General features: G+C 40.2%; 1 protein-coding gene across 2 annotated transcripts in view; it reads left to right on the top strand.

Moving 5' to 3' along the window:
* LOC103181121 (dmX-like protein 1) overlaps nucleotides 1-19,249 on the top strand; it is a 134,964-nt gene that overhangs the window by 72,362 nt on the left and 43,353 nt on the right. For both annotated transcript variants that reach the window (XM_007897364.2, XM_042333817.1), the window contains exons 19-28: nucleotides 117-227; nucleotides 743-912; nucleotides 5,394-5,491; nucleotides 7,580-7,745; nucleotides 9,219-9,492; nucleotides 10,046-11,133; nucleotides 11,564-11,755; nucleotides 13,704-13,780; nucleotides 14,270-14,397; nucleotides 15,374-15,622. In XM_007897364.2, coding sequence (XP_007895555.1) covers nucleotides 117-227; nucleotides 743-912; nucleotides 5,394-5,491; nucleotides 7,580-7,745; nucleotides 9,219-9,492; nucleotides 10,046-11,133; nucleotides 11,564-11,755; nucleotides 13,704-13,780; nucleotides 14,270-14,397; nucleotides 15,374-15,622 — 2,553 coding nt within the window. The remainder of the gene's footprint in view (nucleotides 1-116; nucleotides 228-742; nucleotides 913-5,393; nucleotides 5,492-7,579; nucleotides 7,746-9,218; nucleotides 9,493-10,045; nucleotides 11,134-11,563; nucleotides 11,756-13,703; nucleotides 13,781-14,269; nucleotides 14,398-15,373; nucleotides 15,623-19,249) is intronic.

Genomic DNA, 19,249 nt, shown 5'->3' with positions numbered 1-19,249 from the left:
ACTTAATGTCAAATCTGGCAATGTTAGCTGATGTATATCTCCTTCACAATGCTTCTTTGATCAAATTATTTCATTCACTAATAAAGATTAAAATATTTTCTATCTTGTGTATTCAGGTGGAGAGACTCTTGATGAATGTGGATTGAGATTTCTCCTAGCCATGCGATTGCATACATTCCTTTCAACATCACTCCCTCCAGTATATCGGGCACAACTTCTTCGGCAAGGTAAATTGATCATAGTGCTAAATGACAGCTCTGCTGAAATCCAATTATTTTTATAACGGACACTATGGGAATTCCTATACCAAAAGGAATCTGAAATCCAAAAGTGCTGACAGTTAGAAAAGTAATAATGATTTGTACTACTGTAAAATTTCTGTTTCCATCAGAAGGAACAGTTTCTATTTCATAAAAAAGGTACAGTATTTGGTTTCCTATTTCAGCATTTCAAAAGATCTTTTGTGAACAATGGAATTGATAACCAAGCTCCTTGAAAGGTGATCAAAACAGAACTGTTCATGTTCAGCTTTAAACCATAACTCTAGTGCCTTATTTCTGTTGTTAACTTTGTGGACCTTTTATTGTTGTTCTATAGTGAAAGATTTTAGTTTAAAATCGTCTGCAGTATTAGTATGGAATACAATTGTTTTTTGAAACAATGGTTTGAAAATAATTCAAATTAGAGTTGAATTCCTTCAGTGAATGAACATGGGATAATGATCACCTCTTCCTTATCACAGGTTTGTCTACTTGTCATTTTGCCTGGGCCTTTCATTCAGAAGCTGAGGAAGAGCTATTAAGCATGATCCCTGCAATACAGAGAGGAGATCCTCACTGGTCAGAGCTTAGAGCCATGGGAGTCGGTTGGTGGGTGCGCAGCAACAATACACTTCGCAAATGCATTGAGAAGGTACTGTGTACTTTTTTTTAGAAGTTTAAAATGATAGAAATAACTGCTTTTGCATTTTGTTTGTGTTGACAACATACTAATGTGTGAGTATTCATAACAACTTACTTCGCCTCACTGGGACAATAACTTTGTCCCCGCTCCCCATAATGATCCACACCAGCAGGCTAACCATGCCTCTCTGACCCCCTCCTCCGTTCGCTTTTAGTCTCGGTGTGTGCATTTTGGCTGCTGCCACTGACCCGAGCTGCTTCTCCATAATGCTCCCATCCCTGTCCTCCACTCTCCATTATTCCCCCTCAGTCCTCTCCTGCCACACTCCCCAACTCCTATCCCTGCTCCACCGTCCCACAGCCTGCCTCTGCTCCAGCCTGCAAATCCTCCGTCGGGCCCACCATGGGAGTCGCCGCTGGATGTCTAACAGCAGCCACTCTGACTGCCCCGATCCCCATTCTCGCCGCAAGTCCCATCGGTCCCTGACCACCGGGGCCAACCTCTCCTCCTTCATCCACATCCCCACCCTCCCTGTCAGTCCTCCCTCTCACCACCCCCTCGCACCCACATTCCGCAACCAACTGTCCCCTCCACATCGCCCTACAAAATGTCCGCTCCCTCTCCAATAAAACACTCACCATCCAAGACCTCATTGTCGATGAAAACATCAACATTCTCGGCCTCACTGAAACCTGGATCACTCCAGGCGACACCTTCCCTCTGATAGAGGCCACACCACCCGGCTACACCTTCCATTATATCACTTGACCTACTTCTGTGGTGGCCGGGTGCCTCTCATCTCCCGTTCCCTGCTCGGCCTATCTTTCTCTTCTGCAGCTTTCCCCTCCGTTGTGCACCTTATCCTTTACCCCGCTCCAATCTTTCCCTCAAAATTCTCCTTATCTATCGCCCCCCCAAAGCCCTCCCCTACCTTCATCCCTGACATCTCTACCCTCCTATCTTCCCTCTTCCTCTGCTCCGAACACATCCTAGGCGACTTCAACCTTCACCACCCCCTCCTGCTCTGCCTCTACTGATTTTTCCTCCCTTATCTCCTCCCTCAACCTCTCCCTCCACATCCACTCAGCAACCCACATCCACGGTCATCCCCTCGATCTGTGATCACTCGGGGCCTCACCGTCTTGGATCTCACCATCATCGACAAAGTGATCTCGGACCATCACTTCATCTTCCTTAACTCCTCAATCCCTCTTCCGACCACCACCCAGCCCACCTCAATCTCCTACTGCCCCTGGAAAAAAATCTTCCCCCCCCCCCTCCTTCTCTGCTGCCTTGGAGTCATCTGAATGCCTTCCCCTCTGGGCTTCCTCCTGCAATGACCCCAGTCCTCGGTCACTCTTCTCCACATCTCCCTCTCCTCCTTTCTCAATTCCCTTGCTCCCGTCTCTTCCCAAACTGTCTCCTAATCACGAATGTCACCATGGTACACCAGCCACCTCCCCTCCCTTAAAGTACAGGTGTGTGCCGCTGACCACTTAAATCAAACTTAACGGTCCATCGGTATATCTGGCCGGACTTTATCAAATCTTACTGCTCCCCCCCTCACGTCCTCTAAATCGTCATTCTAATCCAAGATAATCTTGGAGGCCAATGACAGCCCCAGGCTCTTCTTCTCCATCACCAACCAGCTTCTCTGCCCACAATCTCATGCCTCGCCCATACTCACCTCAAATGCCAACTGCAAGGTGATGCTGGACTTCCTCGAATTCAAAGTCGAGGGGATCCGCTCAGCTGCCACTGCCATTCCATCTGTTACACCCTCCCCATCTGTTACACCCTCCCCATCTCCCCCTCCCTCCCCAGCTCCTACCCATCCCTCCCTCCACACCTTTGAACTTGTCTCCCACTCCTCTCCCCACCACTGTAACCTGCATGAAACCGACCACCTGCTCCCTCGACCCCATACCTACCACTCTCCTTACCTCCCAGTTTCACCTCCTTGCCTCTCTACTCACAGACATCATAAACCTCTCCCTTTCCACTGGTATTGAGAATGGCCCCCATTAAGAATGGCCGTCATCACTTCTATCCTTAAAAAAAACCCTCCTTGGACCCATGTCTACTGTCAAACTACCGCCCCATCTCCAATCTCCATTTCCTTTCCAAGGAACTGGAAAGAGTTGTTGCTTCCCAGCTTCGCTCCTTCCTCTTCTGCCACGCCTTTCACAAATCCCTCCAATCAGGTTTCTGTGCCGCCCACAGCACAGAAACAGCCCTGGTCAAAGTGACAAATGAGATTCTGTCCATCTGCGACGAGGGCTCCCTCTTCCTCCTCGTCCTCCTTGACCTCTCTGCTGCCTTCAGCAATGTCAACCACTTTATCCTCATCCACCGCCTCTCCTCTCACCTCAACCTTCATGGCTCTGTCCTTGACTAGTCCAAATCATACCTCTCCCACCGACTCCACTTCATTTCCACTAGGGGTTTCTTCTCTAGCCCCTGGACCATCTCATGCGGCGTTCCTCAGGGCTCTGTCCTTGGTCCCTTCCTCTTCAATATTTATATGCTCCCTCTTGGTGACATCATCTGCATACATGGGATCAACTTCCACATGTATGTGGATGACACCCAACACTACCTCTCTGCCTCCACCCTTGACACAGGACCACTGCTTTCCTGTCAGAATGTTTGTCAGACATCAAGTCCTGGATGAGAGCTAACTTTCTTCAGTTGAACATCAACAAGACCGAGGCTCTCCTGATTGGCTCCCGTCAGTGCCTCCACACCTCATACACTGACAGCCTCACCATCCATGGTTGCACATTCCACCTTGCTAAGCCAGTCTGGAACCTTGGGGTCTTGTTTGACCCTCAACTATCCTTTTTACCCCACATCTGCACCATGAACTGCTCTGCCTTCCCCCACCTCCGCAACGTCGCCTGGCTCCAACACTGTCTCACTCCGCAGGCCACCGAAACCCTCATACACACTTTCATTACATCGAGGCTTGACTATGTAAACTCCTTGCTTGTCGACCTCCCCAACTTGTCCCTCCTTAAAATGCATGTGTCTCCGTGTCCTCTCCCACACTTGTTTCCACGACCCTATCACCCCCATCCTCCCCCAACTCCACTGGCTTCCCATCACACAGAGGATACAGTTCAAGATCCTGGTCCTCACCTTCAAAGCCCTCCATGGTCTTGCTCCCCCTTACCTCTGTGACCTCCTAACCCCCTACCATCCTGCTCACTCCCTCCGTCAGCGAACTCCTGCCTGCTTCACATCCCCCTCCTCGCTCGCGCCATTATTAACGGGCGGGCCTTCTGCCACTCTGCCTCCACCCTCTGGAACTCCATCCCCCAGTCCCTCCGCATCGACCCTCCCTTGCTTCCTGCAAGACCCTCCACTTCAACTGTGCTTTCAATCACCCTGCCCTCCACCCTCCCCGATCCCGACCCGTAGCTCGGGTCTAAAACTCTCTGTCCAGCACCTTGGGACGTCTTCCCAACGTGAAAGGCGCGACACAAATGTAATTTTGTTGTTGTAAATAACATTTTGTATTATGTATAATCTCATTCACTTCTTGATGCTGTTATTAAATTTAGGTTTGTGTTCTTTTCTAAGGGGTCTATTTTTTCTGGCGAAAAACATAGCAAATTGGTTGAGGGTGGAGAATTGAAGGGGGTGGAAAATACAAAAACTTTTTTTTGAACTTTTACAATTTGAGACAGCAAATCTGATAGAATTTTTTTTGTACTCCTGGTACTGACAGTGCAACAAGGTGGGTTCTGGGATACACACCATGAAAAAAATCAATGACATTCAGTTTTTAACAATGAAATTTGGATGACTTTTTTTGACTGATTTGACTTTCACCCCATAAAGTGGAGTGAAAAACTGTTATTCTTACTCTTTTCAAAGAAGCAAGGAAACTTGTATCTGGCTTATTCTCTTCCTGAAACCAATTTGCTCCAAATTCAAATGAATTGACTACGCATCTTATTGTCCATGGGATGTTGCGGGGCAGATTAGTTGCCCTATTTTGCCTCAAACGTTCTTTTTTTTGTTATCATTTATATTTGGTAAAGCACTTTAAGACATTTAAGTTAACATAAATGTGTGTGTGTATATATGTTATTAATTATCATTTCTTCAACTATGTCTGTGATTACCTTTTCCTTCTCTACCCTCCCTGCTCATTGTCCAGCACCATCTCTGTAAAGCATTTTTTGGAAGTTAGCTTATGTGAAAGGCACTAGTAGATGAAAGTTATTTATAAGGGTGTTATAAATCTGAAGATCTAGAGATCTGAAACCTTTCGGATTTGCAGTTGTTTGGACTGAGAAACGGGAGTTGTTTCTGACGTAATTTGACTATGGGTTTCAAAATACATTTGTAAGGGATCAACAGTGAAGTTAACATTTTATTTGTGTGTTTTTATTATACCTAAATCTTCTGTGGAACTTGAGTACATATTACTATTCAGTAACAATTACAGTAACGTAAATGTATGTTTTTCTTTAATGTAGGTTGCCAAAGCCGCTTTCCAAAGAAATAATGATCCCTTAGATGCAGCCATATTTTATCTTGCAATGAAGAAAAAGGCTATATTGTGGGGTCTTTTCAGGTGAGTTTGTTTTATGTGAATCATACAGCTGAGTTTTGTTCCTCAGCAATATCATAGGAGTTTGTCAAGTTCCTCAGCAGCATAAATATGTTTTGCCTGTGTTTTTTTGTAGCTGAAGGCATTGATGGTAAGAAGTATTTTGTACTTTATATTAGCAAACAGTGTAAGTATTTTTGAAAATAAATTCCAGTTGTGCTGGGTCCTGGAATTGATGAATCAACTTTTTTTTAGAGATGAAGTGCTTTCATGTCTTCTCATCAATCATATTTTCATGACCAGTATTAGTGGGCGGTTCATTGTCCAATATATTAAACCTCTGAAAACTTGTGGTATCATTTCAAATAACAGCCTGTTCTTGGCACGTATCAGCAGTCAAGTCATAGTAGTATTGTTTGGGAGCAGGGGCTCTCATTTACAGATTGTGGAAGCATAGTAAATGATGAGAAAAGGAAAAGCACAAATATTAGTTAAGAGAATTTCTCCATCAAAATAGTCTTACAAATGAATAATATAATCCACATGCTAAATCCACTCATCTTGCTAGGTGGAGTGACAAGGGAGTAAGTATGTGATTGGATGAGTTGTGGATGAAGGATGCCCCTTGGTTCATTTATCTTATATTTCCAGAATAACCTGAAGCTGGGTCTTAAATGTGTCCAGCAACATAGTCTCTATTAACCTTTCCAGTAATAATCCCAGCTACCTTCTATGTAAAGAAATACTTTTTGCAGTCTGTCTTGATATTGCCATTGACTATCTTGAACTTGTGATCTCTTGTCCTGCTGCCGCTGCATACTTTACTCTAAAATATTTCCCATCTTATATCTCTATAAATTTCCTCTGATGCATCTCTTCTCAATGCTAAAGAAGCCTATCTGATCCAGTTATTTCTTTTAGCTTGTTGTCTAAGTGGGGATCAACCTGGTTGCTCCCAACTGGGCAGCAAAATTGCATTTTGCAACACAAATTCTACCCAGTATTTCATGTTCCAGGTGCAGTTTGAGAGCTGTACTATGACTTTAGAGGATTATAGTACATCCTGTTTGCCTTATTTACTGTTGCCACATGTGCTATGAGTGACAAGTCAACTACTATCATTAGGTACTATTATTTTCCTCCTAGGCAAGTTGTATCCCATACAAGGAGGTCAATATACCTCTTATTTTTATATCCTAAATGCTATATGTTGGAATTATCTGAATTGATCTTCATTTGCCAGTGATCAGCCCAGCTGCGTACCCTTATCAAGCTCTCTTCACAAGATCTTGGTTGCCGCTTCTGATTCCACAGTTTTCCACAAATTTAACTACATTGCGCTGAATCTACAAATCCAGGTCATTTATGTACTGTGAACAGGAGTCACTTGTGACCTCATAGCCACCTCACTCTAGTCTACAATCTATTCAAAGTACAATGTTAAGTGCACATTTTTTCTGAGAATAATTTTCTGTCATTTCAAATAACATACATCAATTGATGAATCTTCCTGATAATCTTTTATTCTCTGTATCTATATACAGAGTCCTGTAGCTCAGTGGTTAGAGCACTCGTTTTGCAAGCGAGAGACCTGAGTTCAATTCCAGACAGAGCAAAACCTTGGGCAAGTTTCCTTACTCCACACGCCTCATAATAATCCCTCCAAAACCAAAAACAATAATAAATTGGTCATTTTCAATCTACGACTGTTTGTGGGACATTGCTGTGTGCAATTGGCTGCTGCGTTCGCCCACAAATATACAGTCAATTCACTTTACAGTGTGTTCTGTGCAGCGCTTTGGGACGTCCTCCTGACGTGAAAAGCGCTATATCAAATGCAAGGATTATTATTATTATATATATATATACATAGTGTGTGTGTGCATGTGTGTGAGAGAGAAATTCATAGCAAGTAATAAAAACTATAATTCTTACATCAATATAGCACCTTTCATGTCAGGAGATTTGTTTCAAAGTGCTTCATGGAATATACTATAAAGAGGAGTGGCTCGAAGCAAACCAACCAAAGCATTGAATACATGGAGTTCACCAGTACTTAGGTTAGAAGCCTAATACTACTAATAATTATTGTTTTGTTTTGCTATTGTGCAGGTCTCTTCAAGACAAAAAAATGACAGAGTTTTTTGGAAAGAATTTCACCGATGACAGATGGAGAAAGGCTGCATTGAAGAATGCCTTTGCTTTATTGGGTAAACAGCGATTTGAGCAGTCAGCAGCTTTCTTCCTTTTGGCTGGTTCTCTTAAGGATGCTGTTGAGGTAAACCAACAGTAAATTGCAATTTATGGAATTAACACACCAAAATTATGGTCATGATGAACAAAAACCTCAGCAAAAGTTGATAGTTTTTTTGTTAAGAAAAGACAAATGAGCGAAGAAATGCTAGCACAATAATTAAACTATAATTCCAGCTTTAAACTCCAAACTTACTTGAGGTTCCTTGTTTTACAAATGCAATTTTTATATTCCAGCATGAAATTTCTTACTGTTAAGTATTAAACTTAATTCAAGTACAAGTACTAGAAAATGCAAGATAAGGTTGTGGCACTGGTAAACTGAATTGTAGAATGGAACATGATGGATTTGAACTTCAAAACTTGACACAAAATATTTTCAAACTGGTTATACATTTTCCATTGGAATTTTAAAATTTGTATAAGTTACTTAGAATAGTTAGGAGTAGTTTCATACCAGCTGTAAGGTCATGAGTTGCATACTTCTTCGAATCAGGCTGAGTATTTGTGACTTTGCCCAGATGGACCCTTAAGATGTCAGTCTAGCTTAGTTAGTTGCACTCTCGCCTCTTAAATCAGAAGTTGGGCTTAAGCCCCAAGTTGGAATGTTGGACTTGCATATGATAGGCGAACACTCAGATGCTGTGCTGGGAGTGCACTGCATTGCTGACGGTGCTATCCTCCGGATGAGATGTTAAACCAAGCTCCTCTCTGCCTGCTCAAGCAGATGTGAACAATCCTATAACGCCTCCTGAAAAGGAAGGGAAATTCTCCTCAGTCAACAATTCCCCAGCTAAAATTCTTTCACTTCATGGTTGTTTGTGAAACATTGCTGTGGTGAATTGCTTGTCACATTTGTCTGCAAATGCACAGTCAGCTTTACAGTATATCCTGTGAAGCACTTTGAGTCCCCCGACATGAAAGGCGGCGCCATACCAAATGTAAGGATTAGTATTGTTTTCCACAACGTCTGCACTTAAACTTCTTTCAAATAAGTCGCTGTAAAATTGATTTCAATAGTTCAAATCATTCACACTCTTGAATTGTATGAAATAAGACCACCTGTTTGACTATGATTGAGGGGAGAGGATAAAACTAACCATGGTACAGCAAGGAATCGCAATTTAGCGTAATCCTGCTCTCTCTTGATCAATCAGGAGAATAACCCGAGCTCCCCTCTTTAAATTCAAGGCGCTAAAGCTAATTGTACCATCTACTGTCAGTGACTTGAGATCAGCTACCTCAGCACAGACTGCTTCAGTTTAACTCGGGATAGCTGGTCCACTAGTGGTGATCTTGAGTATTTCTGTTTAAAAATGGTAACATGGGAACAGAGTGCCAAATACAAAGTTTTGTGTACACATGAACACATGCATAGTTTATCAGGAATATTGTTCCTCTTGTGTGTGATATCAGTTCAGTATTGTACAACTAAAGAAATAATCACCTTATCTGAATTTTCACATAGTTAAGGATGAAATCGACTTTTTTCCCTTAGGTTTGTCTTGAAAGACTTCATGATATTCAACTAGCTCTTGTAATATCCCGCTTGCATGAATCTGAATTTGAAGTTTCATCCACCTACAAATCCATACTCTTTCGAAGATTGCTGGGATTTGATACGAAGAGTAAAGAATTGAACCCATCTTTCATGCACCCTGATCCTGTCCTTCGGAGTATGGCTTATTGGATATTAGAAGATTACACAAATGCTCTGACTACTCTATTGGAGCAAGGAATGAGAGAAACTGATGACTGCAATGGAACAACAGGTACTGAGCAAAGAGAAACGTAACTTTTTCTGTTAAATTTGTATTGCATTATACTGTGTTTTTGCTAACATAGTATATTCCAACAAAACATTTGTTGCTGTTAATTTAACTCATTGAAAATATATTATTTTGAACTTTTTGCTCTAAATTGTTTCAAAATTGCTATGTGTCTCATAATTGCAGACTAGTCAAAACCTGAGCGACAGTGACAAAAATGCAGTTACATGCTTGCATGAGAATTGCAAAATTGCACACATGAGTGTGACGTTACCAAGAATGCGAGAGAGAGTTACGGAGAGACAAGTTTAGAGAAACTTTGAGTGAGATAGAGGGGTTGGAGGTGTGAAATGGTGATCAAATAATCCTGTGCTGCTGGGAGTGAAATAATCTTTTTATTGAATATATGTTAAAATTAATAAAAATTCAGAACAAGCCATTAGCCATTATTGAAAATTGTTAAACTGAACTGTATTCGTGATTTTAAAAAAAGAGTTTAAATCTAACATTAATGACCTACTAATATAACCATTAATATTCCTTTGGTCTCTTTCAGAAGAGTGCGACAACTCTGCGTCATGTAACCCTGGAGTATTTAATTTCTACAACTATTTGCGCACCCATCCTCTTTTGATGCGACGGCACTTTGCTTCCTCTGAGAAGACAGCCACCCATATGGGTTTAACAATGGAAAGTGGCCTGGCCGATAAGATCAGTTTGGTTGAAAGAAGACTGTTCTTTACAACTGCAAATGCACATTTTAAAGCTGGCTGTCCCATGTTAGCCCTTGAAGTCTTATCCAAAATGCCAGCAGTCAACATGAAGTCGCAGGCTTCACAGAACAAAGGAAGTTCTCGTTTAACTAAGTTGTCATCTTCAGTGGAAGAATCGGAGCAAAAATCTTTTGATTTGGACAGGTCCCTTCCAGTTTTAAATGGTTTTGGACATAAGGCCACTTCAAATTGGATGTCAAGTGGACAATCGGATTCGTCTCTTAGTTTTGACTGGAGTTGCTCCTCTCAGACTATTGAAGAAGAGCCTTTGGAGCTAAAATGGGACAGCGATAAGGAAGATGAAGAGGAAGAACCTGGCTTAGCAATGAAGGAAATTACGCTACAATACCCGGTTGCAGAGAAAACCAAAGAAGAACATCACAATAATACACATTTTTCCTCCTCTTATGGTGATGCTGATGATTATTTAAGTCCATCAAAAGATGTAATAGCAGCACAACTCAAGTTTGGAGCTTGCTTAAAGATACTAACAACAGAGCTGCGTACATTATCCACGGGTTATGAGGTTGATGGTGGCAAACTTCGTTACCAATTGTACGATTGGCTGGAGAGAGAAATTCTAGCTCTACAGAAGACCTGTAATTATAATATTGATGTGGATGGTTTGAAAAATGGTTTTGAAGAAACCCTGGATAAAATGACAACCAATGAACAGACGGAAAATGAAATGTATGACCAGGAAAGAGCAATACGACAGCAAGACTATTTGCAACGGAAGCGGCTGTGGCTGCGGAAAAACCAGCCACTTCTGCGAATGTTTCTTAGCTACTGCAGCCTTCATGGGTCTCATGGTGGTGGTCTTGCATCAGTCAGGATGGAGTTAATTCTTCTTTTACAGGAATCACAGCAGGTATTCATGTGTTGTAAAAATAACATTTAAATATACATTATTCCCAATCCGAGAAAGTAAGCAGAGGACTTGCTTCCGGGCCTTTATGCTCTATTCGCTTAAACCAGCAGCTACAAATTAAATTAGAATAATGCAGGTGACTTGCCAGTTTTTTTTCCTCCATCCTATGGGGATAGATGTGAAGAATTGTAAGTGGAATACTTCTGCTGCATTAAGAGGTATTCAGTTTTCAAAACTTCAGAAGTCTGAAAAATGTCGTGGCTGTAGCCTTAAGACCCACTTCTTAAAATATGAAATCTTGCAGAATTTTTAAAAGTTCTCAAATTCTGTCCTAATTTATTCTGCAGTTCTTTTTAAGAACAGCAGAGAGCAGGCTTTCAGATTGTATCTAGTTCAGTACTAACCACTTATTTTGATATTTTACATTTAGGAACATTCTGTGAAGCAGTTTGCTAATCCTTTGCTACAACCTGCATCTATACCGCTCCTATTTGCTAGCACGGCAAGTGCAAAAATAGTTGTAGCCAACCCTGTACTCCATCTGAGTAACCTTACACATGACATCCTGCACACCATTGTGGAGTTTGATTCTCCTCCACATCCAGACATCAAAAACAGTCAGGTTGGTATTTATTTGATCACAGTATATTTTGCATACTTAAAAATGTACATATTTTTGACAAATGGATAATGGCTATACTGTTTGCAATACTTTTGATATGAAATTTAGCTATAAAAAGAAATCTATTGATGATTTTAGTCACTCGGAGCATTTGTTTCAAGTTATAATTATGCCCTCTAGTATACTTTTACACAAAGGTAAAGCCTATTGCTCATGTCAGTCATCTTACGTTTAAACTTTATTTCAAAGATGGTTTTGCTCTTTGGATTTGATAGCTCTCTATCGCCTCTAAATATCTGTGTTTCACAAGTAATTACTGTCAAGTGTGGTGGGTTTTTGTTTGTAGAAAAGTACAACAGCCATTTTGCATACAACAAGATAACATTCCCAATCTGAGGTAAAAATGAGAAATGTCATTGCATTGCTGTTGAGAAATTAGATCTAACAGCAAGGATCAAAGACAAAATTATGTATCCTGTGTATTTTGACAAAGTTGTGTTGCTGGTAGTTTTGTCAGAGTGAAGCAGAATGTTCTTTTTTTTTAAAATGCTTGGTTTAAAAACTCCCGTTATACAGACACACACTTTGTGTTCAATAACTTGTCAATAATTATCTCCATAAAATTGCCAATTCACAATCATTAACAGAGCGAACTACATAGCGTTGAATTTTCATTTAGATATTGGAATGATATTGTTATTAGGGTTAACTCCAGCAAAGAGCTGGAATTGTTGTTGAATGGAAGGGTCTGTATTGTACAAATAGATTTAGAAAAAACAATTAATCATTTGTGCATCAATTTAGGGCCTATTCAGTTTCAACAGAGAACAATGTGAGAAGCTTAACTGTTAACTCTTAACTGTTTGTCAGTTACGTTATTTTTACTACCTCGTGCCAAATTTAAGTTCTGGTATACAATCTCATTTTTGTCCTGTTGGCAAAAGTCTCACTTTTACTACATCTGGAACAGTCTTTATTTGTGGAGTCCTGTAGCTCAGTGGTTGGAGCACTCACTTTGCAAGCGAGACACCTGGGTTCAATTTCAGGCAGAGGGCGAAACCTTGGGCAAGTTTCCTTACTCCACACACCTCATAATAATCACTCGAAAACAAACAATAATAAACTGGTCATTTTCAATCCACTACTGTTTGTAGGACACTGCTGTGTGTAATTGGCCGCCGTGTTTCGCCCATAAATATACGGTCAATTCACTTCACAGCATATTCTGTGAAGCGCTTTGAGTCATCTAGAAGATGTGAAAAGCGCTAATCTAATGCGAGGATTATATTATTACTTCCTTATTCATGTTTTCACAGTATTGAAAGATTGTTACCAGTGGAAAAGCTACTGTAGCTCTTTTTTTTCCCAATTTGCTAAGGCAGAGAGAGAGCTTTGAGACATCTTGATGATGTGATAAGGTGCTATATCAAATGCAAGAACTATAATTATATTATTATAAGGTGCTATAAGCTCTTAGCAAGCTCTTACTTTTGCTGTGTAAATATTACACATTCGCCAGTTATCTATTTTCAGAGTTAGCACCTAGATCTGTAAATTAGATTCCAAGTAATAAACGTCTAAATAACCGAATAGTATAATAGTATTTGAAACATCATTATTAGTATTTATTCATATCAATAACTGTTAGCAGCATTACCACTACACATCTTGTAACTAAAGCTTTGTGCCTCAAGACCCTTCTCTTCGACCATGCCATCGGCCACCCCCCTGCCCCTCCCCTCCCTTCCCCACCCAACCCCACCTCCGGTCTGAAATGTCCAGTGCCTTGGGACGTCCTCCCGACGTGAAAGGCGCTATACAAATGTAATCTTGTTGTTGTTGTAATGTATTTTAGGTAGAAGTTTGTTTTGCTCATGTTATAGTAAAATGAATATCTTCCATGGTTCATCTGACCTGAATTTGATGTTTAATAATTTTTCTTCTCTAGATATACGTAATGCACACTGTAGCAGCTTCTCTTTCTGCATGCCTCTATCAGTGTCTTTGCAATGGCCACAGTTACAGGTAAGTGGAAATGCTGGTGCTATGCAATGATGGAGAAATCAAGAATGAAAGTCTAGTTTCCAGGAAATATTTCCAAAACATTATTTCCTCCACTCCCTCTCCCAGCATTGCATAATGAAGCTCTTTCTCATTGTGTTACATATTCTCCACTTCTATTCCTATTTAGGTGCTTTCTTGTTCTCTTAGCTTTTTTTAAACATATATACACACTTCTCTGGCCCTTCTTTGTGTACAATTCATTTTGCATATACGGCCTCTGCACCAAACAATTTTTTGCACATATATGAACTCTGTCATTCTGCATATATCTGCATGTCTCCTCCTTCACAAAGTTAGTGCCAAGAAATTGAATTCCAAATTTAGCAGAATATTCTGTATGAAGGAGAGGCTGTTAAGTAAAACAAAAATGATGTAATGGATGGGTAAACAATGTGAAGTAATAAACCAGTTGATATTCTAATGAAGAAACCTTTCTCACCTTTCTTTCAGTTCTTCATATGCAAACCGATTCACTGGAATGGTCTATCAGGGCTTTTTCTTTACACAGCAACGCTCACACAGAGCAGCAAGTTTAGATGGCACAGTGTCTCCCAATACATCCCCTCATCAGTGGCCAGGTATTCATTATTAATCATTTTGTTTGGTATGGAATCCAATATATAGTTGAATATACTGGTAATACAGTTCATTCAACCTCCACATAAACGTAAATGGCTTGTCAGTTAAATTGATTAAGTTGACCACCAAGCTACTATCAATTTGAATTTAGTTGGAGGCCTCTTGTGTGTGAATTGTGGCTTCAAGCCTCAAGTCAGGACTTTGAGCTTATTGTTTAGTCTAACAGTCCAGTGCAATGTGGTGTTGGAAATGCCGTCCTTCAAATGGAATGTTAAACTGAGGTCCAGTCTGCCTGTCCAGGTGGACATTAAAGATCCCATAGCACTATTCTAAAAGTTTAACCCAGTTTTCCACCCATATATATATATATATATATATATATATGCATATATATATATATATGCATGCATGTGTGTGTGTGTGTGTGTGTATATATGTATATATATATGCATATATACATACACACACATATATATATATATATTTATAGATAATATACATTTCTTCAACTCAAAGTGCACATAGATCCTTTTTGTGGAAGAGTACCCAGCTACTTTCATTATAGTACCAGTTTGTTGTTTAAGCTTTTTGGGGGCTGATTAATTTTGCAGTTTTGCTGTTTTATTATACCATTTTAATACTGAGTCAAAAGGTTGTGGGTTCAAGCCTTCTGTCTGGAATTTGAACTTACAGAATAATTCAACCTGCTACATTGGTTCCATAGATTCCCTGTTTTGACCTACAATTCAATGTATCCACCAGCTTCCTTGTTACCTTTCACTCTTTTGATTAAGGATTCCTCTGAGTTTGCAGGACTATCCTGCATGAAAATTGCTACGTAAATGCATGTTGTTGAAAGGCAAAAAAAGAGTCTGAGGAGCATTATTAATGGGTGAAAGAGTAGGATCAATAATGTATTTTTTTGTTTGTTTTGAGATCCCTGTATGTATTTAATCCCAATATTTTGATCCGCAGGTATAAAGCAGTTAATCCACCTATTAAATTCTGCTGGGGACGAAGACAGGCCCAAATTAGCAGTCCTGCTGTGTGAGGTCTTGACTGCAGTTTACTTCAGTCTTTTTGCTCATGGCCTGGCAACACATGCCAGCAATGAGCTTTTCCGACTTGTAGCTCATCCTCTTAACAGCAACATGTGGGCTGCAGTATTTGGTGGAGGTGCCCAAGTTCCTGTGAAAAGCAACAGCCAGTCTACACATAGTACAGGTTTGTGTGGCATAACTTTTTTTCCAAAAAATATGCACTGATTGGTATTTGTATAAAATTTCAGTTTTATTATATATTAACTGCAAGTATACTTCTCAATAATCAAGACAATATTATACACAAAGTAAAAAAAACTGAAAACAATTTCTATCTCATTGTATTACTGGATGAAAAATTGCCTTGATGGCGATTTTTTAATATATCTACAAGTTTTCTCTTGTAGCATCTGTAGAATGATAAATTCTGTTCCTAAAATGTGTCTTTTAATGCGTCTGTTTGGCTCAGTTGGTAGCACTTTTGACTCTGGGCCAGAAGATTGTGGAATCAACCCTACAATCAGGACTTGAGCTAACCGTCCAGTTCATTAATGGGGGAGTACTGTATTGTTGGGGGTGTCAACTTTTGAATGAGATGTTAAATTGAATTCCCATCTGCCTGTTGTGAAAAATCCTATGATACTACTTGAAAAAAGAAAGGAATTCCTGGTGCCCTAACCAATAACTCTCCAGATAAATTGGCTGTTCATCTTGTGGCTGTTCCCCAGGTTTGTTTATGATGTTTATGATGCAAATGACTGTTGTGTTTACCAAATCATCAACATCATTGCAGTAATGACCAATAATGATTTTATAGATATCCGATTCTTATGATCTCCTTAAAGCCCTTCATTTCATCAATTGATCATTATTATTTTCTCTAATTTAGCATGTCTCTGAATGAAACAAATGAAAAATCACTGAAGCCTTGGCTCCACATTTACTCTGGTCTTTCAGGTTTTTTTAAAAAAAATTCTTCCAACTTAATGGTCTTAAGTTTTGAACTGTTTTCTCTTGTGAGTATCACTAACTCAGAAGTACGCTTAAGGTGCAGTTTCATAGTAATTTGTGTTTTTTTGTGTTTATATTTATTTCAGTGTATTGTCTTCATATATTGTCCAGTAGTAAAGTCTTGACACTTGTGCTCATCTATTTTGACAGGAAGGTGCTCACCTGAGCATAGCCCACGGCAGCTAGTAGTGTACTCCATGGATTGTGTGCGTTTTTCAAAAGCTCTGTCAGTCTTCAATCCTGACTCTCCTGCAAGTGCAGCAGGCAAGCCTAATGGAACTTGAGTGTTTAATATAGTGCCTGCACCGAGGAACCCAGAATAATACTGCGAAAGCTCCTTACAGTTTTGGGTTCTGTTAGTCTTTCATAATCCCTTGCTGGCTTTGATCTGTGTTTGGGTGTGCTTATGAGAAATTAAACCTAAATTTCTAACATGTTTTGCCTTAAATGTAACTGGCTTTTTTAAAATCAAAGCAAACAAAAAGTTAAGTTGCCTGCCCATCTACACAATCCTATTGTAATATTAGAATTTGTAAGTTTACATGCCCTTGTTGATAAAATAATAGACTAGGCATTCTAACTATGGCACCATTTGTCCATGTGATGTGTGTGATTGCTATTCCACACACAGAATGGTGTTTTATAGTTTTCGGCACATATACTAGCTGCACCTCTTGCATTTACACTTACAACCAAAGGATCCAGTATGAATGTAAATTGACACACAGACAGACATTTCATCTTTATCTATACTCATCTGGGAGGACTCCTTTTGGGAGGACTCGGCGCTTTAAAAATGTAATTTTGTTGTTGTTGCCATGTCTTAGCTTCGTCTGTGTTCTTTATTTGTTTCCACTGCTTGGCTATGTGCGTGCTCTGTGATGCAGGATGCCACAGCGCCACGGTCAGCCGGCGCAGCCGCCGAGTCTAACTGCAGTGTGTGCGTACATATGTCGATGCTCTGTGACGTACGTTGCCCAGCCCCACTTTAACTCGGTGGCCAGCAGGTGTAACTGCAGCGAAAAATGCAAACTGAAAATAACTCATGAACGATAGGAAATACCGGAAAACAAATATGCCCATCTCAACTACCAGGTGCAAGATATTTCCGATGAGGTATAAATCATGTTTCTGTGGCAATTGGTTATTGAGATCCTCCTTGAAGCACAGACATTATTGTTTTATTTATATTTTATATATATATAGAAGATAGATGTATCAGCTGCACCAAACCTTTTTAGAAATGTTTTGATTTGTTTTATTTAAACAATGAACTTTGCCGTTTCTGGTACTTAGAAGGTCAGAAAAATATTCTGGTTATGGTCTATGTTTTTCTATTTTACCAAAAAATTTAAACTGTTTGGTGATCAGGGGATCAGTAAATGTTGCACCTGGGAATCAGTTTGCTGAAGGCATCAACATTTATTACTGATATGTCAGTTCTCTTCATGGCTCAGTAAAGTCTTCCAGTATTTCCAATTAATGTCTGGATCTCAATGTATGTTCAACAAGTTGGGAGCAATTGCCAAACAATTGGTCCTGAACTGAAAAATATAGCCAAAGACTTCTTCAGTTAAATTCAATGCAATAGTATAATGATAGGCTGAGTAGACTGGAGTTATACTTTCTAGAGTTGAGAAGGTTGAATTTGAGGAGTGATCTGATTGAGGTGTTTAACACCATAAAGGGAATTGATAAGCATAATAGAGAATTACTCTTCCCTCTGCAGGATGGATTCAAAACAGAAAAGTCTTAAAGTAAGAGCTAAAACAGTTAATAGGAGGATTATTTATTCATATAAAGGGTGTAAGAATGAGGTGTTTTGCCCTTGAATTCTATAAATGCAGTATTTGTGCTTTTGAAAGGACTGATAGTTTTTTGGGAAGAGTATTAAGAGGTATGGAGAAAAGCAGGAAATTATTAAAAGATCTGCCGTGTTCTAATAAAATGGTAGAATAGGATTGACGAGCTAAATAGTCTTTCATGGTCACAATGTGAAATCATTAAAGAATTGCTGCTCGACAAATTATTCCCACCAGAGTGGTGTTTTAACTGATGGTTTAAAATAACAGGTTCAGGAACTGGTTTGGGTCCATACAAACAATGGTAACAAAAGTCATTCTACAATAACAACAACAAGATTACATTTGTATAGCGCCTTTCACGTCAGGAGGACGTCCCAAGGCGCTGGACAGTGTACAGCATTTAAGACCTGAGATGGGGTCGGGGAGGGGAAGGGGGATGGCCGATGGCATGGTCAAAGAGGAGGGTCTTGAGGAGGGAATTGAAGGAGGTTAAGGAGGGGGCGAGGCGGAGTGATTGGGGGATGGAATCCCAGAGGTTGCCCTACAATTTAAAATGGGTAAAATAGTCTTTGTTAAGCTAATCTGAAAATACAATATTGAACACCCCAGTGTCATAACTACAAATTTGGTTATAGGGGGATTCAGGACTGGAATTAAAATTTAATTGAAAAAATGTCACAGAAGATTTGTTAGACTTAATATTATTACAGTTAATCTGGAGTCATCACTCCAAGGGGAATAGCCTCAGTGACTAGTTATCCGGAGTGGCACGTTCGGCATAGGTCTTCCCTAGCCACAAGGGGGCACTGTGACTGGCACTCGGAGGAGCTTGGGGGCACATGCTCAGATGTATCCCAGACGTCTCTGATCTATTGAAGGGCTGCACCGTGGCTTCCTGCCCTATCCTGTCACAGAACGAGTTATCCAATCCATTTTACAGGGTGATGTAATTTGCACTATGATGCACCATGTACATGTACAGCAGGAAATCTGGG

Source organism: Callorhinchus milii, unplaced genomic scaffold, assembly GCF_018977255.1.
Source record: "Callorhinchus milii isolate IMCB2004 unplaced genomic scaffold, IMCB_Cmil_1.0 Scaffold1, whole genome shotgun sequence".
Taxonomy (NCBI): domain Eukaryota; kingdom Metazoa; phylum Chordata; class Chondrichthyes; order Chimaeriformes; family Callorhinchidae; genus Callorhinchus; species Callorhinchus milii.
The sequence above is the reverse complement of the archived record's forward strand: the minus strand, read 5'-3'. Positions and strand labels throughout refer to the sequence as shown.